The sequence below is a fragment of the Bos grunniens genome, chromosome 26 (assembly GCF_055505025.1).
Source record: "Bos grunniens cultivar Pamir isolate PY7600 chromosome 26, Bosgru_T2T1.0, whole genome shotgun sequence".
Taxonomy (NCBI): Eukaryota; Metazoa; Chordata; class Mammalia; order Artiodactyla; family Bovidae; genus Bos; species Bos grunniens.
This window is the reverse complement of record NC_141190.1, coordinates 11597228-11624109: the sequence shown is the minus strand read 5'-3', so window position 1 is coordinate 11624109 and position 26882 is coordinate 11597228. Positions and strand designations below refer to the sequence as shown.

Sequence of the window (26882 nt, the reverse complement as noted above, 5' to 3'; positions counted from 1 at the left end):
GGTAAATGCACATACATATGCGACACCACTGCGTTTCATTATTGACTGTTTCTTGAATGTACAGAATTCATGGTCACTCTTTCTGTCCCCTAGCGTTCCCGTGGTTCGGCATGGATATCGGTGGGACGCTGGTTAAATTGGTCTACTTTGAGCCGAAGGATATTACAGCTGAAGAAGAGCAGGAGGAGGTGGAGAACCTAAAGAGCATCAGGAAGTATTTGACTTCTAACACGGCTTATGGGAAAACCGGGATCCGAGACGTCCACCTGGAACTGAAAAACTTGACCATGTGTGGGCGGAAGGGGAACCTGCACTTCATCCGCTTCCCCAGCTGTGCAATGCACAAGTTCATCCAGATGGGCAGCGAGAAGAACTTCTCCAGCCTGCACACCACGCTCTGTGCCACGGGAGGCGGGGCTTTCAAGTTCGAAGAGGATTTCAGAACGGTATGTCCGCGTTCAGTTCAGTCACTCAGTCGTGTCCGACTCTGCGACCCCATGAATCGCAGCACGCCAGGCCCCCTGTCCATCACCAACTCCCAGAGTTTACCCAGACCCATGTCCATCAAGTCGGTGATGCCATCCAGCCATCTCATCCTCTGTCGTCCCCTTCTCCTCCTGCCCCAATCCCTCCCAGCATCAGGGTCTTCCGCTTTAGCCCTGTGCAAACCGCAAAACCACCTCTTAGAGAAACAAAGGAAGCCTCTCCTATGCCCATAAGCATGGCGTCCCCGGTGGAAGAACTAGGCTACTAGGCTTGGCAACTTGGGACAAGTTTACCTCACCTCTCACTGCTTCAGTTTCCTCGTCTATATGAGAATAAAAATAGTTCCTACTTCATAGGGCTGGCGGCTGTAATATGTACCTGGCACTTACAATGCCCAGTAAATATTAGCTGCCCTCTTCAGTTTTGTTTCAATTATGTCTGCACAATGTGCTAAAGACAAGGTGATGTAAATCACCTTCTGAACTATTTTAGTTTTCCAGACTCTTGAGTCTTGTGAAAAACATAATTATTGTGCCAGTTTCATAGATATATAGACCGAGGCCTGCAGGAAAGACTTTTTATACATCTTACTAAAAATGAGTACTTCTTTCTGCCCATTTGCTCTGTGTCTTTTCTGTTTTATGAATGTCCCTTAGAAGTTTTGCTCACAAACAAAAATGAAATCTTTGATATTACTTACAGGTAAATTCCTTTATAAATAAACAAGATTTAGGCAGTATGGTTCTACATAATAAGAATAGTAACTTATCCTGAGGGCATCCTTGGCAGTCCAGTGGTTGAGACTCTGTGATTCTAGTCCAGAGGGTGTGGGTTCAATCCCTGGACAGGGAATTAGGATCCCATACGCCACATGGTGCAGCCAAATAAGTAAATAATACCTTATCCTGACCAGCAGGATATTCTGCCTCTGTGTTGGTTATTTAGATTTGACAGAGTTGGCTAAATGGAAGATATGGATGAGTGGCATAGAGTCCTAACTTCCTCTTTATTAAGCAATCTCTAACACCTGTGTGTTCCAATTTCCCCATTTCTATAATCAAGATAATCTCTTTAATGTCTAGGTTCATCTCACAGGGAATAAAATGAGAAGAAAGAAAAATAATAGAGAAATTTAAATGAACAGAAGTGTTTGAACATAAAAGAAGGAAGGGTTGAAAGATTCTGGGATTAGTCTTGCCAGAAACTTTATCATTAATGAATAAATTAGTAAATCAATGCCTTATTCATTGTATTTAATAAAGCTCTAATGCAAATTGATTTGCACAATCAAAAGGAGCATCATTTATCTCATTGATAAGTAGTTTCTGCAAGAGCTAGCAATAGAGCCCTGGAACGTTCCCTTCAATCAGATTGATTATATTCAGGTGTTCACTTTTCCTTTTGTGTCCGTGTTCCCTACCCAGCAGTAGAATTTGATGCTGCCACTTACTTAAATGATCCATGGAATCTTTTCTCCACCAAGTTCAATTCAGTTCAGTTGCTCAGTTGTGTCTGACTCTTTGTGACCCCATGTACTGCAGCACACCAGGCCTCCCAATCCATCACCAACTCCTGGAGTTTACCCAAACTCATGTCCATTGACTCCGTAATGCCATCCAACCATCTCACCCTCTGTCGTTATCCCTGTCTCCTCCTACCCCCAATCCCTCCCAGCATCAGGGTCTTTTCAGATGAGTCAGCTCTTCACATCAGGTGGCCAAAGTGTTGGAGTTTCAGCTTCAACATCAGTCCTTCCAATGAATACTCAGGACTGATTCCTTTAGGATGGACTGGTTGGATCTCCTTGCAGTCCAAGGGACTCTCAAGAGTCTTCTCCAACACCACAGTTCAAAAGCATCAATTCTTTGCTGCTCAGCCTTCTTTATAGTCCAATTCTCATCCATACATGACTACTGGAAAAACCATAGCCTTGACAAAACGGACCTTTGTTGGCAAAGTAATGTCCCACTTTTTAATATGCTGTCTAGCTTGGTCATAGCTTTTCTTCCAAGGAGTAAATGTCTTTTAATTTCATGGCTGCAGTCACCATCTGTAGTGATTTTGGAGCCCCAAAAAATAAAGTCACCCACTGTTTCCACTGTTTCCCCATCTATTTGCCATTAAGTGATGGGACCGGATACCATGATCTTAGTTTTCTGAATGTTGACCTTTAAGCCAACTTTTTCACTCTCCTCTTTGGGGCCCAATAATTGAAGAGTTGTGAAACTGAGAAGGTTGAGATCTAGGAGCATGAACATTAAGTGCAAATTCATAAATGAAAAAGCACTGATCCTGAATTCTGATTATGTTTCTGCATTTAACTATCTGGGTGCCTTTGGATAAATCATGTCCCTCCTGTGGGACTCAGTTTCATCATCTTCAGAAGGCAGCAGAAGGTGGCTACAAGGATAAGGAAACTAAAGCTAAAGAGCCATAAAGAGGCATTCATAGTGCCCCCTTAGGTGAGAGCTGAGTGTTAGCTCAATTCTGATTCAGCAGATGCTGACCCACTGCTAGTGCTGTGAGCTCCCCAGGTCCCTCAAGGTTGCCTGTGTCCATCTCTTCTAGGGAGCCTGAAGTGAACCAAGGTGACCTACAGCATTTAAGCAACCTCTATCAAAGGCTCTATCCCTCCTCTGGGGTAATGCCCCAGGAGAAAGTTACTCAATTTTTGTTGGTCATGAGCAAGTGTGTTTCTCAAGGATCTGACTTGAGAAAAGTCATGTCTTATTTAACCAAAAAAAAGAAGCCTCTGTCCAGGAGAAATATCAGTAACCTCAGATACGCAGATGACACCACCCTTATGGCAGAAAGTGAAGAAGAACTAAAGAGCCTCTTGATGAACGTGAAAGAGGAGAGTGAAAAAGTTGGCTTAAAGCTCAACATTCAGAAAACTAAGATGATGGCATCTGGTCCCATCACTTCATGGCAAATAGAGGGGGAAACAGTGGCTGACTTTATTTTTCTGGGCTCCAAAATCACTGCAGATGGCGATTGCAGCAATGAAATTAAAAGATGCTTACTCCTTGGAAGAAAAGTTATGACCAAGCTAGACAGCATATTAAAAAGCAGAGACATTTCTTTGCCAATAAAGGTCCATCTAGTCAAGGCTATGGTTTTTCCAGTAGTCATGTATGGATGTGAGAGTTGGACTATAAAGAAGGCTGAGCACTGAAGAATTGATGCTTTTGACCTGTGGTGTTGGAGAAGACTCTTGAGAGTCCCTTGGACTGCAAGGAGATCCAACCAGTCCATCCTGAAGGAGATCAGTCCTGGGTGTTCATTGGAAGGACTGATGTTGAAGCTGAAACTCCAACACTTTGGCCACCTGATGTGAAGAGCTGACTCATTTGAAAAGACCCTGATGCTGGGAAAGATTGAGGGCAGGAGGAGAAGGGGACAACACAGGATGAAGTGGTTGGATGGCATCGTCAACTTGATGGACATGGGTTTGTGTGGACACCGGGAGTTGGTGATGGACAGGAGGTCTGGCATGCTGCGATTCATGGGGTCACAAAGAGTTGGACACGACTGAGCAACTGAACTGAACTGAACTGTTCCTTCAGGCTGCTGGAGCCTAATAAACAGATTGGTGCAGGCAGCAAGTCTGGAGTACTTGCCTAACAGTCTAGCCATCTATAAAAGAAAGTATCAATATATGGGCTGCCTTCTGTTTGCCTACTCAGGTTTTGTTATTTTTCTCACTCACAAAACATATTTGAAATTCAGCTCTCTTTCTGGTCTCTCTCAGCTCTCCTGTGTAAGGAGCAAAGAGCCCCTAGTGTAATCTATAGTTCGGAGTCAACCATTTTATATGCAGATTGTTCTTGAGCTTAGTAAGATAACCTTTTCTACCATTTCCAGTATGACTTATAGAGCCAATGTCAGCAAAAGCACCTTGGACAGTGTGGGGTATCATACAAATGTGTATCATACAAACAATTTAGTGACTCATTTCTCAAGGGCAGGAGAGTGATATAATGGGGTAGGTCAATAGCATACTCCCATAGAGAGCAGGCATGAAACCTCCTGGGATGGGTTTTTTTTTCAGATTTATGAACATACATATGTATGTATGAATGCATTTATTTATTTATTCATTCAGCTATTTATTTAGTTACTTTGAAAGTTTATTGTATTGAAGTCTAGTTGATTTCCTAGTTGAATCTAATCGAATCCATCTGCAATACAGGAGACCCTGGTTCGATCCCTGGGTTGGAAAGATCCCCTGGAGAAGGGAAAGGCTATCCACTCCAGTATTCTGGCCTGGAGAATTCCATGGACTGTATATAGTCCATGGGGTCGCAAAGAGTCAGACATGACTGAGCAACTTTCACTAGTTGATTTGCAATTGTGTGTTAATTTCTGCTGTACAGCAGAAAGATTCTCTGTATTGATACACATATACACCTTCTTTTTCATATTCTTTTCCATTATGTTTAGGATACTGACAACAGTTCCCTGTGTTATACAGTAGGGCCTTCTTGTTTAGCCTATCTTATATATAATAATTTTTGCTAGTTAGTTATTTTTGACAGAGGGAAGCACATAAGGAGAACCTCTTCCAATTGTATCCTCAACATGTCTTGTGTTTATAATCCATATTTTTTTTCTAATTTCAGCATACAGGGAATCACTGAATTCCTTTGAGAAATTAGAGCCTTCAGTTTGGAAGTGGGTTTCCAAATGTATTTCAGCTTAAGAAGATTGAATTATTTCACCTCTTGTATAAATTGTATAACTCATGTGTAGCTCATGTTTCCAAGGCATTCACACAGCCATCTCATCCGGTTCTTGAAAAGAGCCCTGAAAGTTAACTAGAGCAGCCGGTACTGGGGACAGTATGTGATTTTATTGAAGGCCTGTTGTCACTCTGTGATCATACATTCATACCAGCTCTTCAGCTCCAAAGTCTGTGTGGTCGCAGGACCAGCAGCATCTGGATCACTTGGGATATTGTTAGACAGGCAATCAGAAACTCTGGGAGTGGGGGCCCAGCAATCTGATTTAACAAAGCCTCCAGGTGTTCTGATGGTGCCTAAAATTTGAGAATCCCCACTGCACCCATGCTTGCTTGGGTGACTTTGGGAATGGGCAAAACAGAATTAGTTTATCATAGTAATAATTTGAAAAAAAGTGGGGGTTTTTGTGTGTGTTTTTTTTTTTTTTACTTTATTTCTTCCTCTATCCCCATTATTTACAGAGTTTGAGTTTTAGGGCTAATTTTGATTTCTTGTTTTTAAGTTTGGGGAATAGTTTAAACTTAATGATTTAAGAACAGGCAGAACTCATACTGTCTTTTCTTTTTGGCTGCACTGTGTGGCATGTGGGATCATAGTTCCCCATCAGGGATTGAGCCTGATGCCCACTGCAGTGGAAGTGAAGGGTTTAACCATTGGACTGCCAGGGAAGTCCTGCAAATCATATCTTCTGAAAGTGCTAAGGAGAGTTACACGCAGTGGTGCGCTGGAGTCAGCTCCTGTTGGCTCATGAGAACCTACTGTGTCTTCCCAAGTTGGTGCTTAGTGACATTGTGCTGGCAGCTTGAAGCTGGCCGTGGTGGGAGTGATGATACAACTGAAATTGGTAAAAGCTGTAAACCAGGGCTTTTGCTCCTAGAGAGGTAATTGTTAAACATTTACCAACACACCTTGGTGACAAGGTTATGTTCACATTAACTGAAGCTTCATCTGCATATTCGCTGCATCTGATATTTCAGATCTACCATCATCTAAGACCCATTATAGAGATCACCATTAAGAATACATATAAAATTCATAGGAATTTACTGCCTATTAGTGGGAAGTCAGATGTAGCCCACAGCTGTTATGGTGCCCTTCTATATAGATATTTAATTTAAACTAGCTGCCAGCATTTAAAAATTGGAAGTTTCACGTAAAAATCTAGATTTCTGACTCTTGAGAAATCTGATCATTGGCAACAGTGAGCCCCCACTATCACGTGGGCTGCAGTGAATTTTAAACACATGTGGATTGCCTTGTGTGCCACGATCCCCATCCTTCTGTTACTTGAACGTTTAGTCAGGGGACTTTACTCCTTTACTGGCTCCTGCAGCATTTGTTTTTCTTTACCCCCAGTATAAAGAAAACCAAGTCCCAAGAAAGAGCGTTTCTCTGTAGCTGGGATCTGAACATGCTGTCCAAGTAATGATTTGACTCATGGCTTACACTTGGGAGCCTGTCCTATTTCCCGGATGAGAAAGACCTCCGAGGGAGGTCTCCATAGGTCTCAATGAAAGTGACTAATATTTCTGTTTCTCAGTGTGGGGTGCATGACCTCAGGCTTCAGAAATATCCATCGTACTGATGAACCTATTTGCAGGGCAGGAATAGAGAAGAGGACGTAGAGAATGGACTTGTGGAGAGGAAGGAGAGGGTGGGACCAATTGGGAGAGTAGCACTGACATAAATACACCCACATGTAGAGTAGCCAGCTAGTGGGAGGCAGCTTCGCAGCCCGGGGAGCTCAGCTCAGTGCTCTGTGCTCACCTAGAGGGGCGGGATGGGTGGAGGAAGGAGGCTGAAGGGGAAGGGAATATACGTATACATATAGTTGATTCACGTGTTGTACAGCAGAAACCAACACAACACTGTAAAGCAATTATACTCCAATTAAAAAATAAAAACAAATACCCGTCCCTCAGTAAAATGCTATAGAAGAGATGTCTGTTTGCAGCTAGCACATTATTTGAAAGTGATTTTGAGGGAAAAGTTGAGATCTTTCCTTTCAGAGCAAAGTTGCATGCTTTATATGCCTTGACAGGTTTTTCTTTCTCCTGAGCAGTTTCAGGACGTCTCCTGGACACACTTTGTTCACGTTTGTGATGTTAGTTCTGGGCATGGGTTTCAATATTGTTGATGGACCTCTGATTAATTTTTAAGCAGATTAACCTATGACCCCAAGACTGGCTGATGAAATCACTACTTTTCAGTGTGGGGTGATTTAAGAGGGGACGGCTTTCCCTGTTCTGTTTAAGAAATGTTTATTAAGCCATTATAATGGACAGGCCTTTGAGCGTGGTGTGCAGGGGCACCCAGTGAACCACAAAGCAAGCCAGAATGTGACCCTTGCTGTGAGTGCAGTGGAAGACATGGATAGAGCTGAGGAATCTAGGAGGAAGAGAAGACAGGGTTTACCCAGCTGTGTATCACTATAGCGTTTAGCTCTCCAGATGGTCTTACACCTCTAGTATTACCCCCGAACACATGATATGCATCTCACCCAGAATTTCACTTGGTGGAAAATGAAATGTTCAGGATCATTTGATAGATTTGCTTTATCATCATGTGTCATTTAGAATGCTTTTTCCTGTATATCAAGAAAATGTCCACCATCTTGCCAGTAACCTATTCTAACTCTGCTCTGCAGATAAAGCTTCAGTAGATTTTGTTGACTGGGACAGTGAGATGACAAAAAGTCCAAAATTTCCTTCTAGCTATTAACTTTCATAATGAAGATGATGCTTTGGGGGCAATATATCTAAGTATAGTACTCATGTAGGTGGTTTCCAGATCCCAGAAGAAGGACTCATTATGAATGAAGACAGAAGAACAGCAAAGCATTTGCCAGTTGTGTCACTTAGGGGAAGTTACTTCAGGTCTATGAGCCTCAAACAGCATTAGGATAATGGTACCTCTTCATAGGATTTTTGTGAGAACTAAATGATCTAGTATAAGGGTTGGGCATATAGCAAACAATAAATACTAGTTATTATTTTCTTAAAGAGATTTTTTAAAATTTAAATTAGACCCTATAAATTATCTTCCATTGTTGACTCAGTTTCATGTTGGTGAATATTAGATTGTTTTCGTTTTTTGGGGGACCAGCAGTAATATCACTCTTGAGGACCATTAATAAACTTTTGAGGATGCAAAGTACCCATTGCCTGCTAAGGCTAGCCCTCAGTTAACTCATTCCCCTTTTCTTTTTCCCCCCAGTACCTAGGAGAAAAGGAGTTTTTGTTTCTCAGGAGCATGAAAGGACACTCTAGGACTACCTACTGCGACTACTCCTAAGTCACTTCAGTTGTGTCCGACTCTGTGTGACCCCATAGACGGCAGCCCACCAGGCTCCCCCGTCCCTGGGACTCTCCAGGCAAGAACACTGGAGTGGGTTGCCATTGCCTTCTCCAATGCATGAAAGTGAAAGGAAAGTCGCTCAGTTGTGTCCGACTCTTAGCGACCCCATGGACTGCAGCCTACCAGGCTCCTCCATCCATGGGATTTTCCAGGCAAGAGTACTGGAGTGGGGTGCCATTGCTTAAGCTATTAGTAAAAGAGTCACTATTTTTCGAGTCCTCTGTACTTGCCAAGCCATGTGTAAGCATTTTGTTTTATTTTATTTTTTAAGATATTTATTTGTTTGGCTGCTCTGGGCCTTAGTTGCAGAACATGGGATCTTTATTTATGGCATTTGAACTCTTAGTTGCAGCATTTGGGATGTAGTTCCCTGACCAGGGATCAAACCTGGGCCCCCCTGCACAGAGAGGGCAGAGTGTTAGCCACTAGGCAACCAGAGAAGTCCCAGCATTTTATATATTATCATCATGTAGTCTTCACACTATGCTGTGGGTATCGTCCCTATTTTACAGAGGAGGAAACTGAGGCTTGAGAAGTTAAGGAACTAGCCCCACATCCCTCAATTAGCTAAGTGTTAGAGCTAGCATTCAAAGTCAGGCCCCTCTAACTCCAAAGCCTGGTGCCTGGGAAAAGGAGAGCTGGGCTATTTGGGCTCAAAGGAGATTGTCCCCAGCCCCCAGGCTCACGTGCCTCCCTCAAGACTGTGTATCTTTTCAAGGAAGTGTAGAAGTCTTTCTGCTTCCAGAACATTCTCACTCTCTTCACCCCATGGTACGCTGGGTTAGTTTCCTGTGGCTGCTATAACAAATTACCACCCTTCTAGCGGCTTAAAGCCACAGAAATGTGTTCAGTCACAGTTCTGGAGGCCAGAAAGATGAAATCAGGGTGTTGCTAGAACCATACTTCCTTCAGAGACTCTCGGGCAGAACCCATGTTTTGCCTCTTCTGGCATCCGGTGGCTGCTGGCATTCCTGGCCTGTCGTGCAGCCCTCCAGTCTCTGCCTTCTGTCTTCATGTGGCCTTCTCCCCTGCGTCCATCCAGTCTTCCCTGTGTCTTATCAGGAAATTGTCCATGGACTTAGGGCTATCCAGATAACCCAGGATGCTCTCTTCATCTCAGGATCCTTAATTAATTACATATGAAAAGACCTTGTTTCCAAATAAGGTTACAGTCACAGGTTCTGAAAACTAAGATATGGGCATATCTTTCAGGGGCAAGCATTTAACCCACCCCACATGCTAAGGGCTGGTTTTCCACTGGAATGACTGAGTCTCAACAAGATTTCCCAATGCGGTGCTAGAAGAATGGTTCCATGCCTTTCACGTTCATGATACGTTTAGACCAAAGAAAAGCCCCCAGGACATCCCCTGAGGTGGTGGCAGTCTCCCTCCCACGGGCTTGTTCTCTTTCAGATTGCTGACCTGCAGCTCCACAAACTGGACGAACTGGACTGTCTGATTCAGGGCCTGCTTTACGTCGACTCCATTGGCTTCAACGGCAAGCCGGAATGTTACTACTTTGAAAATCCCACCAATCCCGAATTGTGTCAGAAAAAGCCGTACTGCCTGGATAACCCGTACCCTATGTTGCTGGTGAACATGGGCTCAGGTGTCAGCATCCTAGCTGTGTACTCCAAGGACAACTATAAAAGAGTTACAGGGACCAGGTAAACGCGGTTTCCACTAGGAGAACCTTTCTGTGCTTATTAAACCCAGGCCTCTTCCTTAAAGACCAGTTTCTGAAAAGGTTACTTATATTGAATACATTTTTAAAAGAAAGATCTTACCTCCTCAACCAACCAAAAAGGATTTATTGAATGTGTTATACAGGGTGATTGATAGAAAGGTTAATAAAACACAGGTCTTGCTGTGGTGGGAAACTGGTCAGGTGCGGGAAAAGGGTCACACAACCCAGAAGCCAGGTGGAAGGGTGCTTGTGATAGTCAGAGGGCTGCAGAGAAACCCTTCCTTTGGAACTGCCTTGGTGCCTAGCACAGAAAGAATTGCTTGAAATAATGTCATTCCAATCAGTGAGCCAGACTCTGTTTACAGTGCTTTTTACCCTCAGATAAATGCTCCTGCTGCAAACTGGAATAGTCAGCACACCTCACAGGGAATTTGGAAGTGCAGTGGATAGACAAACAGCCCTGTGACGGCAGTGGGGTGCAGGGAGTGTTTCTTTGTGTACACACACCCTACGGGCATGTGGGCTCAGCTTCCTGTTAGTAGGGATTCAACACGGAACGAAGATACAGGGTCAGAAGTCTTTGAGAGATCATAGTGTAAGCAAAATTACAAGGGTTTTCTTTACTTGTAAGAAGATTAGAATGAAGTTTCTTTAACTTATTGGACCACAAGAACCCATTTTTGGAGGAATGATTTAAGGAACTGGCGCTGTGTGACGGGTGCTTTGAGACATGATATTGAAAGTGTTGTTTTTGATAGACAGAGATACCATGTAACTCCTCTGAGCCTCAGTATCCTTGTTTGTGCCATGAAGTGAGTTGTTTCTTAATTTGTACCCGCCTCTCCAGTACCGACATTCTGTAATTCTACTCACGCATGAGGAGGCGAGCACTCCTGTATTAACATGACTTTTGATGGGTCTGCATAAATCAGTGGTTCACCACTGGGGAAGGGAAGATTGAGCCCCTCAGGGGAGGGACGTTTGACAATGTTTGGAGACATTGTTTTTTGGTTGTCACAACTGGAGATTCAGCGATACTGGCATCTAGTGACCAAGGGTGTTGCTAAATATCCTACGATAGCTCCCTACAGCAAAAAAGTGTCAAGTCCCAAATGTTAACAGTTAGTGGTATAAGGAAACCCTGGTACACACATCCTGACTGATCCTGCTTGTGTGTGTGTAAATTGCCTCCAGGCAACACACTTTCTTACTAAGAATACAGCACTAAGCTGAAGAATCGGCCCCACGGCCTCATTAGGACTGTCAGAAGTATCAGAGACAAGTAAATATTTTGGCTAGACTGGGTTTACCTGAAGAGAGTGATCTTCTGGGAAAGGTATAATCTTCAGCTACAGACTTCCTCCCAAAAGGAGCCATCGAATTGGTAGAGCTAGTCCCAAGGTAACAACAAGCTAACCATTGTCCACAATTAGAGATATTTATAGTTTTGTTGATTAACACTAAACAAAGTCATGATTTATGTCACAGGTACATGCTCTCAACCTTGGAGGTTCCAAGGATCTGGTTGTCTTTGAATAATGAGCCAAACTGTGCTGCTTGGTATCTGATATATGTGCAGTAATGCCTATAAATTCCAGTGACTGGTAAATGCTGGTTAATGACCAGTGCTTCGCAATCAGCGAATACTGTTTGGATGTCCAAGCTTTCTGACAAGCTCTCTTTAACCAGTAGTTTTGGAAAGGTATTGCAGGAGACTGAAGGTTATGAGAGAGCCCTTTCCAGGGCTGCCACAGGTTGGGGAAGGGAACGAAATATCAAGTCTCTGGACCCCAGGTCTTCCTTGTCCAACCATTTATTCTGCCAAAGTTTTTTTGTTTTGTTTTTGATCCAAGTTAGAAAACCATTTATCTATAAACTATAGGCATACCTCAGAGAAATTGCAGGATCAGTTCCGGACTGCTGCGATAAAGCCAGTATCACAATAAATCGGATCACATAAGTCTTTTGGTTTCCCAGTGCATTTAAAAGTTGTGTTTACACTATATTGTAGTCTGTTAATTGCGCAATGAATTATGTTTAAAAATAAATATATATACCTTGATTAAAAAATGTTATTCCTAAAAAATGCTAACCATAATCTGAGCCTTCAGCAAGTCATAATCCTTTAACTCCAAAGATCACAGATCACTATAACACATAAAATCATAATGTTAAAACTTGAAATATTGTGAGAAGTACCCAAAATGTGACACAGAGACACAAGTGAACAAGTGCCATTGGAAAAATGGCACTGATAGGCTTGGGGATCCAGGATTGCCGCAAACCTTCAATTTATAAAAATTCAGTATCTGTAAAGTACCATAAAGTAAAGCACAGGAAAATGAGGTGTGCCTATATTTTGGTCAGCCGTGAACATCAGTGTGTGGAACACACTTTGGAAATCGCTGATTGAAGCAAATGGCTTGATCTTTAAGTTTTGCTACTCCTAGTAGGATGGCTGTAACTCTAGGTTTTTTGTTATTCTCGTATACCCTATTTTCCTATTAAGCATTTTTATTTTTAGGAACCCACATTATTACAGGATATCAGTTTTCTTTTAGACTTATGATTTTAAATGATTTGTTTCAGTGTTATATGTAATTTTACTGCATCCTAGATTCATAGCAACATTTCCTTTCTGTTGACACAACTCCAATTATATTATAGCAGTCAATGAAAAAAAAAAAAGCAGAACTTAACGGCTTATATTGTTAGAATGTGTAATCTATGAAAAGAGGAATGTAAAGACTGTCCAAGCTTCAATGAAATGAGCAGTGCAGCTTATTTCATTCTTTTGGAATCTGTTTTAAGGGCATGAGCATTCATGTAATTGGATTCTTTTACTTTCTTCCTGAAATTCCTCACTACAAGTTTGTTGGGTTTTTTAAAAAAAACAATGATGTTTTGGTCTCTGATTTGCTGAGGGTTTTGCTATGTGTCTGCTGAAACAAACATGCATCTGATGATGAGCGAGAGAATCACTAGACTGGATAACGGGGGGCAGGTTGAGGATGTTAATAAAGTGCTCTTCTGCAACTGTACGTTCTTTCGTCCAACCTGCAGTGTCCCAGCTGTGCCAGTGCATGCTTGCTTTCCCCATTCAGCACCGATTCTTTGTCAGTCACCTGTCATTTTCCACTCATACAAAGCCCTCGTCCCTTTTCACTCATACCAACACATCAGATGATGAGTTGCCTTCTTTCTAAGTCAGCCAGTGCCTTTAAGTGCTTGTATGTTTGGAGTCAGTTGCTGAACACCTTGAGGAATACAAATACCTGATTTCAAAGACAGGATATTAGTGTGGATGAAAAGTAGAAACTAGAAATGGGAGCTAAGCTTTTTATACACACACACACACACACACACAGAAAACAAGACAAATTCACATCACACAAGCCAAAAAGTGTTCCCATTAAACCATGCTAGCTATGTGGGGCAGACTAAAAACTAACAACATCTCATGATGCACCATGTTAAATGTAAATAAACACAAACTTTCTTAGAGGAAATCCAGAATTTCTGCTGTGACTGAGTTGTCAAGAGTGTAATGCCCGTGGAGCTCTTTTTGTCCTCATGGGACTGCACCTAGTTTGCATGGCTATGCCTGGTGCCTAACTACCTAATTTGCTACGAAGACACATCATTTCAATCAAGTATGCATTTTCGTAAGAATCACTATTTAAGAAATATTACAGTTACACCTTAGATGTAAATCCTAAAGAACTGTATGTCTATAATCTGGTACCTTTTTGGTAACAACTTTTTGACAATAAATATAGTTTACCCTAAATTTTCTTTTTTTTTTTTTTTAGATTTAAGTTTTGAAAATAACCTCAATCTCAATTTGAATTTCCTCTTAAAAGCCAGTATCCAAACACATATGGAATCCCCAGGGCTGGCAGTTCTTGGAATTTCAGAACAAACTGATGTGCATTTACTCTTCTGAGTGGCAAACAGAAAGTAAGGCCCATTCATGGCCATATCAGTGCTCTTCTCTGCCAGGCGCTCACTGCTGACAGTTTTATTCTGAATCTGCTTTTCTTCCCCTCAAATACAATTGAGTTCCCTCTCAACTATCATGATTGGTTTCGAATTTTGTCTCAAAAGACTATCGTAGAGGAATTCCCTGCAGCACCCCCCCACCCCCACAAAAAAACTGAAACCTTTTAAAACATGGTTCAAACACTGAAACCATTTTAAGATCTCTGTTGCTATTTTTTGACTATCGCATGGTAAGTAAAATACTAATAATCTTTTCCAAAGTTTACTAGAAAAAAAATCAAATGTGAGATCCATCAATTGTTTCCTTTTTGAAATTTCTGAGAATCTTCAGTGACATTACTTCTGCAGGAGAAGCAAGGTCGGAGGAAAGATACAGCTTTGGGACTGGCTATTCCTGGCAGAGTCCCAGTTCAGTCTTGTCGTCATAGAGTCTGTCTCTCTAGATATGAACTGTGCTTCATGTATACACAGTTTCTAAGTATTTGCATTTAGCTACATATGTTTGTTTGTTTGTTTTTTTAATAGCAGTCATTTCTCTGGTTATTTGCCGCTTCCACACCACCCAAATTAAGGGAGCTAGCTCATGATTTGGCCCCAGTTTCTAGGCGGGACGATTGCATGAAGCACTTAGGTCAGCGGCTGGTTGAAGGTCTCACAACGGAAATCAGTGAGAGTCTTTCTCTGGGTTTTGTTCTTAAAATTCAGGGCAAGTTTTCCTTGATGTTTCTTTTAGTCTCTGCCCTCTTTTTTTTTTTTTTTTTTTTCCAATCCGATCTACCCTGAAGCTCTTTTTCACCCAGCACTTTAATTCAAGTGCCCCCTTAGTTTTTTTTCTGTTTTGATTCACCCGTATTAGTGGTCTTGATGTAGTTGGGGACTTGGATGGGCAAAGTCTTCCAGTAAAACTTAAAAAATAAACCTTATTGTTCCTTCAGTCTTGGAGGTGGAACATTCCTAGGCCTTTGTTGCTTGCTGACTGGTTGTGAGACCTTTGAAGAAGCTCTGGAAATGGCAGCCAAAGGCGACAGCACCAATGTTGATAAGCTGGTGAAGGACATTTACGGAGGAGACTATGAACGATTTGGCCTTCAAGGATCTGCGGTAGCATCAAGGTAGAGACTAAGTAGCTAGGAGCAGTAGCGATTAAACACAAGGCAGTCTCTCCACCCTGGCTGTTCATTTAGTTTTTTGTTTTTTTTTAATGTCAACCCACCAGCCTGGTGCAAGGATCTATGGTATTGGAGCTCAGACTTGATCTCCTGCCCTTGGTGAAGCACTGAGATGTTTAGCTTTGGATACCTGTGCTTAAAATAAGGCAGCTTTGAAAGAAGGTTCTGGAAAACTGCAACAGTTTCCCCTGTTCCATTCTTGTCCAGATATCTAGAGGCATTAAAAAAAAAATTTTTCCCCCCATTAATAGCCATGCTACTTTGTCCCTATTAAGAAAAGGGCGGCCAATCATCCATATGGTAATCCTGTCAGCTTGTAAACCATGGTAGCTAAATCAGGTCATTTGAGCTTGATCAGAGTTATTCATAAAACTCTCCGCTGTACTTTGGTGGAAGCATGGGGCCTGCCTGAGGATGATTTTGAACACTCGCTAATATTTCCAACATAGCTTTGGCAACATGATGAGTAAGGAAAAGCGAGATTCCATCAGCAAGGAAGACCTCGCCCGAGCCACCCTTGTCACCATCACCAACAACATTGGCTCCATTGCTCGGATGTGTGCGCTGAATGAGGTAAGGCCTTCACCCCGGGAACAGCCATCTGTCATTCATAAACACCATTTTTGGCAGTGCAGTAACTGGTGACCCTCACAACACTACAGATCCTTGGAAAACCTGCTGTTTCTCATAATCATACCTTGCAGAACATGAGGGATGTTTGTTGGGGGAGGGAGAGGAGTATGTGTTTTAAGGAGACACTGGGTGATGACAAATAAAACCATCTAACTGGGGAAACAGTAAAAATGACAGTCCATACTATAACCTCTCCAACCTTGTGGACACACACCTATTGAATGGTGAGGGAAAGCTCATGCATCCTTGTAAACAGTTGCAGGTAAAACATTCCACTTGCAATTTTCGATATTCTCTCTGCTTTCAGCTTCTTTACAGTGTTGCCTTGTGGCATGGAGTTCAAGCAGCATTGTACAGGGCTATCAAAGCACAGAGAGCTTGCTACAGCTGAGGCCAGCCAGAGCCCCAGGCACAAGAAAGGGCAGAGTTGGTGACTGACAAAGCTTTGGTAACGTGTTTTAAAACATTGCAAAATTGCTTTGAGAAGAACAGAACCCTTTTCTGAAATACAAGATGTGTCAAGTAGAATAGTTCTCACCGAGTTGTATTAGGAAGACAAGAAAGAGGCATTAGGATGTGGAATAAGTAATAGCAAAAGTATTAAAGAATCACTGTAGCATCAGTAGTGGGGCTTCCCAGGTGGCGCTAGTGGTAAAGACCCTGCTTGCCAATATTCTTGCCTGGAGAATCCCACGGACAGAGGAGCCTGGTGGGCTGCCGTCCATGAGGTCACAAAGAGTCAGATACGACTAAAGCGACTTAGCACTGGAGCATCAGTAAGAGTTTTTAAAATATGAGTTTTCATAGAAATGTGACATATATACAGAAGAGGGCTCGAATCACAAGGGTACAGCCGACAGATTGTCAGATACATGTGCATGTGTGCACACACACACCTGTATAGCCACCACTCAGATCAAGAATTGGAACAGTACAGGTAACTGCAGAAACCCTCTCCAGCCCCCTTCTAGTTGAACAGTGGAATATTACACAGGGTAGGAGGCAGCCTGTATGACAGGTGGGTGACAGCCCTGCCTTTGAACTCTAGGGTTACGAAAGAGACACACTCCTTTTACAGCATTGAACAGAATTTGTCACTGGCCTATGGATCAGTGTCATGCTTTTTGTAAGCCCCCATTTCAGTTGGAGTTTAAATGAGGGTGGTATTCAGATGAAAGTATGTATTCCAGAGACATGCCTTTTCAAAGTCCACTGTGGTCATGGGATTCACTTTAACAGAGAATTTACTTTTTGACATTAACCTTTGAGGAAAGTTTTCCCAAGTAGCCAAACAAGCCCTAGGACTAGTATGTGTATAGTTGGCTGTGCCCATAAACTCTCAAAGGTCACTTGGGTGGAATGTCTTCCATCCAATAGAGTAATAGGTGCCATTTCCCCTACTTTCCAGAGAGCTGCCGTGAGCCAGCAGATCTTTTTACAGGTATCATAATCACTTTATGAGTAGAATAACTGCTTTTATTTTTTATTTTTATTTCAGTGTCAATACCATTTATTGTTGGATTATAGTGTAGCCATGGTACATCCTATTAACAGTTGGAGTAACTCTTTTGAATGTTTCTGTGGTGTTGAATGAATAAGAGGACTCACGGATCGCTTGGGGCCAGGCTTCTGTTGGCCAGCGTCCTGCCAGCCATTGCTTTGCTCCCTGGAGTCACTGACTGGAGGATCTTTGATTCCAGCCATTTCACGGAGGGGCACCACATTTACTGACTCTAAAATATTTTTCTGTGATTACTGGAATGCTATCAAATAGTTCTCTACCAACTTTTAAAGTTTGTATTCTTTTTTTTTTGGAATAGAGAATACAAACACATAATACAGAGCTCTGAAGACACCACAAGTAGACTATACATGGAAATGAGTCACCACTGCCATCCCATCCCTCAATTTTAACCTCACTAGAGGTAGCACTGGTTTTAGTTTTTCTGTTTTGTTTTGACTCTGTATTATCTGCATTATAGGGTAAACATGCTGAATAAATATTTGATTTTTGAATTAAATATGTCAGACTTTTCTTTAATGGAGTCTGAGTGTTACACCTTTTCTACTTCAACATTTTTAAAAAGAATTCTTCCGTGTTTTCTTTGTCTCTTTTTTTTTTTTAATGTTTATATCTTTGACGCACCTGGAATTTATTTGAAATAGGAGTATCTATCACATTCTAATGCCATTTCCCTTTCTTCTGGCTTCCTGCCAGAGCAATGCAGGACCGAAAGTTTGAGCAAGTCCTACCTGGGCAGTTTGTGGCTACAGCTCTTCTTTGCGGAAACATTAAAGTTACCTCCCACACCTCTACCCAGGGAAAATTTTCACTGTGGTTAATAGATTTGTTAACATGTATTGTTGAAATCTGAGACAGTTAGAAAGTGATGTTCCCACACTCTGATTGCTCTTGATAGATTGAACAGAAAATAATGCCAGATCCCAAGACTCTGTTCCCTTTTATGTGAGTGACCATAGCAACCGACTCTCTGAGTGAGTGATGGTGAGCAGCGTCTGTGTGGCAGACAGGCTGAGTTCAGTGTGAGGTGTGTGTTCAGAATACAAATATGTATCCATGACAACAAAAATATAAATGTGATTTTCATTATCTTATTGTAACCCACATATTGATCAAACAGGATATTTCATCATATATCCTAAAGGGCGAAACTGGGTACCATTTCTTTTTTGTATTCCCAGTGTTTGCAACAGAGCAACCTGACCAGACTTGTTAGATGAATAACTTATACCATAACCATTTAATTTATGAGTTGGTTGGGAGTTCTCTGATAGCCTAGTGGTTGGGATTTGGTGCTGCCTTCGCAGCACCAAAAACTTTTTTAAAAAATAGATAAAATTTATAAAAAAAAATAATTTATAAGTTGATAATATTCTAGAGTTGGAAGTTTGGGGGATTGAAGGAAGGCACAAGCAATTTAGTTGAGCTTGAATTCCAGTTTTAATTTCATATATGAAATGTTGGGAGGTGAATTTTATATTAGACCCAGGGCAACCTAACATAATACCTGTAAACAAGCCCAATATCAGTCTCTACCTCACCCATGCAAACTGTGGAATGAACTATGAGGTTGATTTGGCTTCACCTTGGAAATCCTGAAATAATTCTGCTTAACAACAACAACAAATTCACTCTGAAAAGTCCTGGAGCACAGTGATATACAAAGCATTGGATCTGTTAAATGCTATTTTTATGCCATGGTTCACTGTTTCTCTTTCGTTTTTTCTTTTCCCAGAATATTGATAGGGTTGTGTTCGTTGGGAATTTTCTCAGAATCAATATGGTCTCCATGAAGCTGCTAGCATACGCCATGGATTTTTGGTCCAAAGGACAGCTAAAAGCTCTGTTTTTGGAACATGAGGTAAGTTGAGGTCACATGGACTTAATTGTCCTCTGTGGACATTTTTGGGTTGTCTAACATGTGAGCGGGTTCCTTAGTTTGTATTTATGCAAAAGATAAGGAAGAACAGTATATAAAATGGAAGCTCTCTTATCCAACAATCAAGACTGCTGCTGCTAAGTCGCTTCAGTTGTGTCCGACTCTGTGCGACCCCAAGACGGCAGCCCACCAGACTCCTCTGTCCCTGGGATTCTCCAGGCAAGAACACTGGAGTGGGTTGCCATTTCCTTCTCCAGTGCATGAAAGTGAAAAGTGAAAGTGAAGTCGCTCAGTCGTGTCCGACCCCTAGCGACCCCATGGACTGCAGCCCACCAGGCTCCTCCGTCCATGGGATTTTCCAGGCAAGAGTACTGGAGTGGGGTGCCATTGCCTTCTCCGACAATCAAGACTAGTAGATGGTTAATTTTTTTTAAAGTTAAAAAATGAGTGATCCTAGGAAAATACCTCCCTACTTTAAACATTCTATTTTAATATAAAATGTGTAAATGTTCACTTGCTCACCAATTTTTTGAGGCAGGTGCAAGACCTAATTTTGAGCCTGGGTTCTGCTGATGGGAGCTTTGTAATTGTCTCTTTTTTATAATCCACAGTATTGTGTACATTTTTTTGATTTTTGGTTTGTTTCTTTAAAGTAGATCAAGAAATTAAAGATCCTTATGAAGTAATTTGATTGCAAAATCATTCTAAATTATCCCAATCTTTCATATGTAGAATCTACCTAAATAGAGGGCAACGGTTGTGACTACCTTTTTCAATCTTTGTAGCTTTTTTTTTTTTTTCAATTTTGAGATAGAGTTAGCACATAACACTGTATAAGTTTAAGGTATACAATAATGATTCAATATATGTATGTATTATAAAATGGTTATTATTAATAGCATAAGTTTAGTTATCATCCACCACCACACATTATTACAAAGATTTTTTTCCTTGTAATGAGAACTTTGAACATTTACTCTCCTAGCAACTTTGACTATTATTAACTAGCTTTTTCATCTTTTTTAAGAAAATAACGATTTTCATAGAGGTGACCATACCATCTTGTACTCTTTTTATTGGTTTTGGTGGTATATACTTACATTAGATTATTACATTAATAATGAAATTGTCCTAAACAAATTTGAGGATAAACACAACTGACCCTTGGCAAATAAACAACTCAGTCAGTGAGAACAGAAGTGTTCAGGCTACTCTTAGTAACCTGGTGGCCTTGAGAGGCTAGTGTGCTAGACATTAGGCAGCCTGTTTACAGAAGTAGAGAGCTCTGATTAATTCAGAGTCCCTTATATCCAGTTTCTAAATTGGAGGTTTCTAAGAGTGAGTAGGGGGGCCCTCTTTTCTTCCCACCTCCTCTATCCTCCTTTAAAATCAATACTGTAGGGCTTCCCTGGTGGCTCAGTGGTGAAGAATTCGCCTACCAGTGCAGGAGACACAGGTTCAATCCCTGTTCTGGGAAGACCCCACATGCCGTGGAGTAAACACTGAGCCAGCACTCTCGGGCCCACAAGCTACAACTATTGAGCCCATGTGCCACAACTACTGAGCCCATGTGCCACAACTACTGGAACTTGTTTACCCGTGCTCCTCAACAAGAGAAGCCACTGCTACGAGAAGCCTGAGCACTGCAGCTAGAGAGTAACCCCGGCTCACCACGAGAGGAGCCCACACAGCAACGAAGACCCAGCACAGCCAAAAATAAATTAATTAATTTTAAAATGGAAGAAAATAAAATCAATACTGTAGAAAGCAGCTCTTTTTTTTTTTTAGAAGGCAGCTATTTATCATAGCAGGTACCCAGTGCCTTGGATATAATGCAGCAGGAAGAACAGGAAGTATCATAAATTTCCATTGTAATGAATACTGTGGCATTTTTCTCATTTCCAAACTGAATTATTTACTTGAAAAGTTGCTGATGCATTTCTAAGTTATTTAGGGCTCTCTAAACCTATGTTCTCGAAGAAAGCAATGGCACCCTACTCCAGTACTCTTGCCTGGAAAATCACATGGATGGAGGAGCCTGGTAGGCTGCAGTCCATGGGGTCGCTGAGAGTCAGACACGACTGAGCGACTTCACTTTCACTTTTCACTTTCATGCATTGGAGAAGGAAATGGCAACCCACTGCAGTATTCTTGCCTAGAGAATCCCAGGGACAGTGGAGCCTGGTGGGCTGCTGTCTATGGGGTCACACACAGTCCGACATGACTGAAGCAACTTAGCAGCAGCAGCAGCAAACCTATGTTCTATTAAAGCATATAAAACAATAGGAAGTTAAATACAAAAGAGTTAAAGGCCAGTGATAGACATTAGTACTAAAGAAAGTTTTTGTTTTCATGTTTTTACGCAGGCTAAGAAATGATATTAACTTTTTCTGTGGGGAGGATGGGGCCTCAGAATTTTCACTTTCCTTCCCCCAACCAGAGCATCTCCCTTTCTATCTACTTAGTTAATCGATTTTCCTTGTAAAGTTTTGTTTAAAAAAATAAAATGAAAAAGAAAAACACTCTTCTGGATATCTGTGCTAAGTCGCTTCAGTTGTATCCAACTCTTTGCGACCCTGTGGACTGTAGCGCACCAGGCTCCTCTGTTCATGGGATTCTCCAGGCAAGAATCCTGGAGTGGGTTGCCGTGCCCTCCTCCAGGGGAATCTTCCTGACCCAGGGATTGAACCTGCATCTTCTGCGGCTCCTGCATTGCAGGTGGATTCTTTACCACTGAGCCACTGGGGAAACCCTAGTGTTACTATATTTAGCAATCAAATAGGACACACTTATTTTATCTAGCATTTATCTGTTTTATCTGGCAACCCTAAGTTATGATCCTCTTGGACTAAAATAGAAAACAAATGCTGGAAGTCATCAGGGATTAAAAGCCATCTACGGGGCACACGGGTAGTTAGTTGATGGTAAGATAGGGAGCAAAACCCAATGTTTTGGGGAACCCACTTCTCCGGGTATAAAGGCATATCCTTCATACAGTCTTAGGCCTCTGGATGATAGCTATGGTTTGTTACTAAGTGTTAAACTCAGTCTCTATGGCCAATGAAAATAGAGCATTTTTGTATCTCCTTGTAGGTACTTCTCAGAAAATTCTCTACCTCCTTGGGTTCATTCTCAGTTAGGCAGGTCTTTCTGGAGGAAGGTATGGAGAGAGAACTTTTGGGAGGGCTGGTAAGGTGGCTTTCCTGCCCTGCCTGGAGTCCTCACTCAGTCTCATTCATTTCAGTTATATGAGTGAGCATTTCCTAAGAGAAGTGGACTCCCCAGGTGGCTCGGTTGTAAAAGAAACTGCCTACCAATGCAAGAGACACAGGAGATGCTGGTTTGATCCTTGGGTCGGGAAGATTCCCTGAAGCAGGAAATGGCAACCCACTTCAGTATTCTTGAAAGAGAAGCCTGGTGGGCTACAGTCCATAGGGTTGCAAAGAGTCACACCTGCCTGAGCATGCACACGCATGTATCTTGAAACTAAAAGAAATAGTCTAGTGAAGCAGTTGAGAACACAGGCTCCCACTGACTTGGAGACCTTAGTCAATGACTTCTCCATTCTCTTTTAGCTTTTGTAAAATGAAGTGATAATAGTATTTGTCTCATAAAGTTATTGTGAGAGTTAAGTGAAGAAATTCATGTAGCGTTCTTAGAACAATTTCTAGCTTATAGCAAGCCCTCAATAAATGTTAGCAGTTGGCAGTGGAGGCAGAGATCCCTGCTGTGTAGTGTTCTGACATCTGCCACCCATTTCTGCAGGAAGTAACCATTGAGCCAGGCAAATAGCAGAGAAGAGGCGTCTCCTGCCTTTTGGAAACCAACTTCTCTAAATATTTCTGTTTTTCAGGTTCTGTCATTTTTACAGATGAGAGAAGCTTAGAGTTCCTTCCTGTGAGACATGACAACTTTGGAGTCAGATAGATTTTGGGATTGAGCCCAGGACAAGGCATGTGACCCTGAAAGGGTAATTTACTTTATTACCTTCCATTTCTTATCTGTGGAATGGAGGTAATAATGTGAATTTTGCCATAACAAGGATTAAAATGAAATAATTATAATCCGAAAAATCCTAAAAATACTCAACAGCAAGGTAGTAGTGTATACTGTGGTGCCAGAGATTTTTCTAAGCACTTTACATCTGTTAATTAATGTTTATAAGCAAATAGATACGCAGTGCATTTTTTATTATTATTATTCTATCATGTTTCATACCAGAGTTCAGGTTTTAAATTTCTCATTATCTACAGCTTCCCAGGTGGTGCTAGTGGTAAAGAACCCGCCTGCCAATGCAGGAGACAAAGAGTCACGGGTTCAGCCCCTGGGTCAGGAAGGTGCCCTGGAGGAGGGCATGGCAACCCACTCCAGTGTTTTTTCCTGGAGAATCCTATGGACAGAGGAGCCTGGCGGGCTACGGTCCATAGGGTCTCAAAGAGCCAGACATGAATGAGTGACTGAGCATGCACGCACACACAGCATTAGTGGGCAGCATTCCTCAAATTATGAAAAACAGCAGGTATTGGGCCAAGGTTCAGAGATAATCATACAGAAGTTTTCCCATTGTTGTTGTAGGGTTACTTTGGAGCTGTCGGGGCACTGTTGGAACTGTTCAAAATGCCTGATGACCAGTAGAGATGAGCCATAGACATGGAGCAGCCCTCTGTGAGGACAGGGACGCAAGCTCTGCTGCTGGAGAGGGTGAGAGCCACGGGACGGAAGCCAAGCCATTATGGCAGATGAACCTGCTGGATTTGTACATAATTTAAAATCCTTCTTGCTGATCTTTTACTCTTGGGTTTTGAGCTTATGATTCAAAATGGGGAATACAAGAGTTTTTTCTGTATACTGTATTTTTAAAAAAAGAAAAACATTTGTGCAACGTGGCCAAACCTACCAATTTTATGCATTGACTCTGAAAAGCTGAATGATGTTTAAAGAAGGACCTGAAATGTAAGTGCTGGTTATTTTTCTTCTGGGGTTTACTGATCAGTGTGATAATTTTTAATTTCATTTAGTAATGACTCTAGAAGATTTTACCTTGACATATTTTTCATGACGTTTCATGATTTGCTGTTGGTTTCAAATGAAACTACAAATCTGGCATGTTTTACTGTGAACACTATTTTGTTTGTTTGTTTGTCTGTTTCCCTTTTTTTGGTCTTGTTTTTTCTGTTTGACTGTCTTATGGAAAAAGAGAATCCTTCCCCATTTCTGTCCTCGGATGACCCCTCCCCCACCCCTGCAACACATTCGTTCTTCAGTGTCCTTGTTCACATTAATCAAGGTGCTGACCAACTCAATACAAAGTTAAGCACGAGACCTAAAGCTCTCAAAAGTGCCCTTGAAGAGAAAACTCTGAAGAAGTGTTCATGAATTTAGTGAGTCTGGCTAAAGTTGAAAATGATTAATATATGCAATTTTGTCATCACCCTTATGAATATAAAGTGTTGCATTGAATTTCTTTTATGTTGGGTTATAATGTTACATTGAAATGTTCTCGGATTAAATGTCCTCATCCATGCAGAGCATGTGAGTGGCAGCGAATCCTGTGCAAGATGCTGGAATTTACAGGGAAAGTCTCCCGGTAGATAACTGTTCACACTGAGATGTTTAGGAGAAGTCATGGGTTGAGGTGTCATGTAGTAACATCTGTGTTTTGTACATGTATGTACCTAGGAGCTTTGTAACAATGCATCTTAAATAATAACAAACTTTTTTATTTAAAATATTTTAGACTGAAAACTGTATTTCAATCCCACTTTCTAAAATTAAAAAAAAAAATTATGATACTGATCTATATTTTTTTTTCTGTTTGAAAGATATCATTGGGACTGATGGGTAACTTGAAAATGAGAGCTTTGTACAAATATTGAAACATGAGATCTAATGATTCAGAACTAATTAATCTTTTGAATTGAGCATATTGTCGAAAGGGATTTTTGAAGGGCAGTACCATTGTTCCATGATGAGACTTTCCTTCTTTGCCTTCTGGGCACCATCTTTAATTTCCATGTCTTCAAGTCTTGAAGAAGTTGATGTTAATGAAAGTGTTCACTTGTCTGGTTGAAATAAAGCCTGTTTCTGTTGTGATTTGTTTTAGTGTGTATATCATTTTCATATCTTAACCTTTATGTCCATATTATCTGCTTTTGTATCATAAAAGGAATATGTGTTATACTTTAGCTACTCTACGTTTCATAATTTGAAGCTTTCACGTAAGCTTGGTAAGGTCCAAAACGCTCTGTCTTCACTTAAAGCTGTAGTGTAGCCCTATGCAAGGATTTATTTTTTTAATGTAGCTTTATTGTTCTTACACAACTAACTCCTTATTCCCAAAAGATCACTACTGTATTTGATAATTCTGAAAGAGTTTCAAAATTTGGTCATCACAAAAACATTTGATCAACTTCCACCTGGCTGAAAAAAATTCCAGAAACTAAGATGTTTTTGAAAAAGGTAAGTGTGAAAACCCACATATCGCCTGTGAGAGTACCTGTTTCAGATTGTTCTCTTCTGCCATTTCTACTCTCATCCGTCAGGGAATAACACCCCTTGGATCATGGTTCTTCAAAAGAAATCAAGGCATGTTAGTGCAACTACACAATTTTTAAATTATCTGGAATCACTTGATCTCTCATTATAAATGTATATAATATGGGTTTAACTAAGAAAATAAATTAGTCCATTATACAAATATCAGTTATATGTTGGCTACTTATAGCCAGTCTTTTTTTTTTTTTTAAACAATGAGGAAGTAGTACCCAGAGGAATTTTTTTACATTCACTTGAATAACAGACACTTTGGCCCAACATCATGAAGAAATTTGGCAAGACTAAGAATGCTGAAGCTGAAACTCCAGTGCTTTGGCCACCTCATGTGAAGAGTTGACTCATTGGAAAAGACCCTGATGCTGGGAGGGATTGGTGGCAGGAGGAGAAGGGGACGACAGAGGATGAGATGGCTGGGTGGCATCACCGACTCGATGGACATGAGTTTGAGTGAACTCCAGGAGTTGGTGATGGACAGGGAGGCCTGGCGTGCTGTGATTCATGGGGTCCCAAAGAGTCGGACATGACTGAGCGACTGAACTGAACTGAACTGAAGAATGCTTATCTTGAACTCCATGAAGTCAGGGTGACCAGAAGATCCACAGCAGGACATCTGGTTGTGAGACAGCTTCTGTTTGAATCCAGCCTATCCACTGATGAGCTGTGTGGGCAAGTAGTTAACCCTGTCTTTAAACCCGTTTTTCTCATTCATATGTGTGCATATGGGTGCTAAGTCACTTCAGTCGTGTCTGACTCTTTGTGACCCTATGGACCATAACCCACCAGGCTCCTCTGTCTATGGGATTCTCCAGGCAAGAATACTGAAGTGGGTTGCCATGCCCTCCTCCACAAG

At 41.5% G+C, this 26882-nt stretch overlaps 1 protein-coding gene across 7 annotated transcripts in view; it reads left to right on the top strand.

Moving 5' to 3' along the window:
• PANK1 (pantothenate kinase 1) overlaps positions 1-25570 on the top strand; it is a 104352-nt gene extending 78782 nt beyond the window's left edge. For 6 of the 7 annotated variants that reach the window (XM_086378503.1, XM_086378504.1, XM_086378505.1 and 3 more), the window contains 6 exons: positions 94-446; positions 9999-10252; positions 15210-15386; positions 15893-16016; positions 19334-19459; positions 24053-25570. In XM_086378503.1, coding sequence (XP_086234629.1) covers positions 111-446; positions 9999-10252; positions 15210-15386; positions 15893-16016; positions 19334-19459; positions 24053-24112 — 1077 coding nt within the window. In that variant the 5' untranslated portion in view covers positions 94-110 and the 3' untranslated portion in view covers positions 24113-25570. Of the gene's footprint in view, positions 1-93; positions 447-9998; positions 10253-15209; positions 15387-15892; positions 16017-17896; positions 18098-19333; positions 19460-24052 lie in introns of those variants that run through there. The other variant, XM_086378501.1, reaches the window with a different exon arrangement.
• The last annotated feature ends 1312 nt before the right edge of the window (positions 25571-26882 follow it).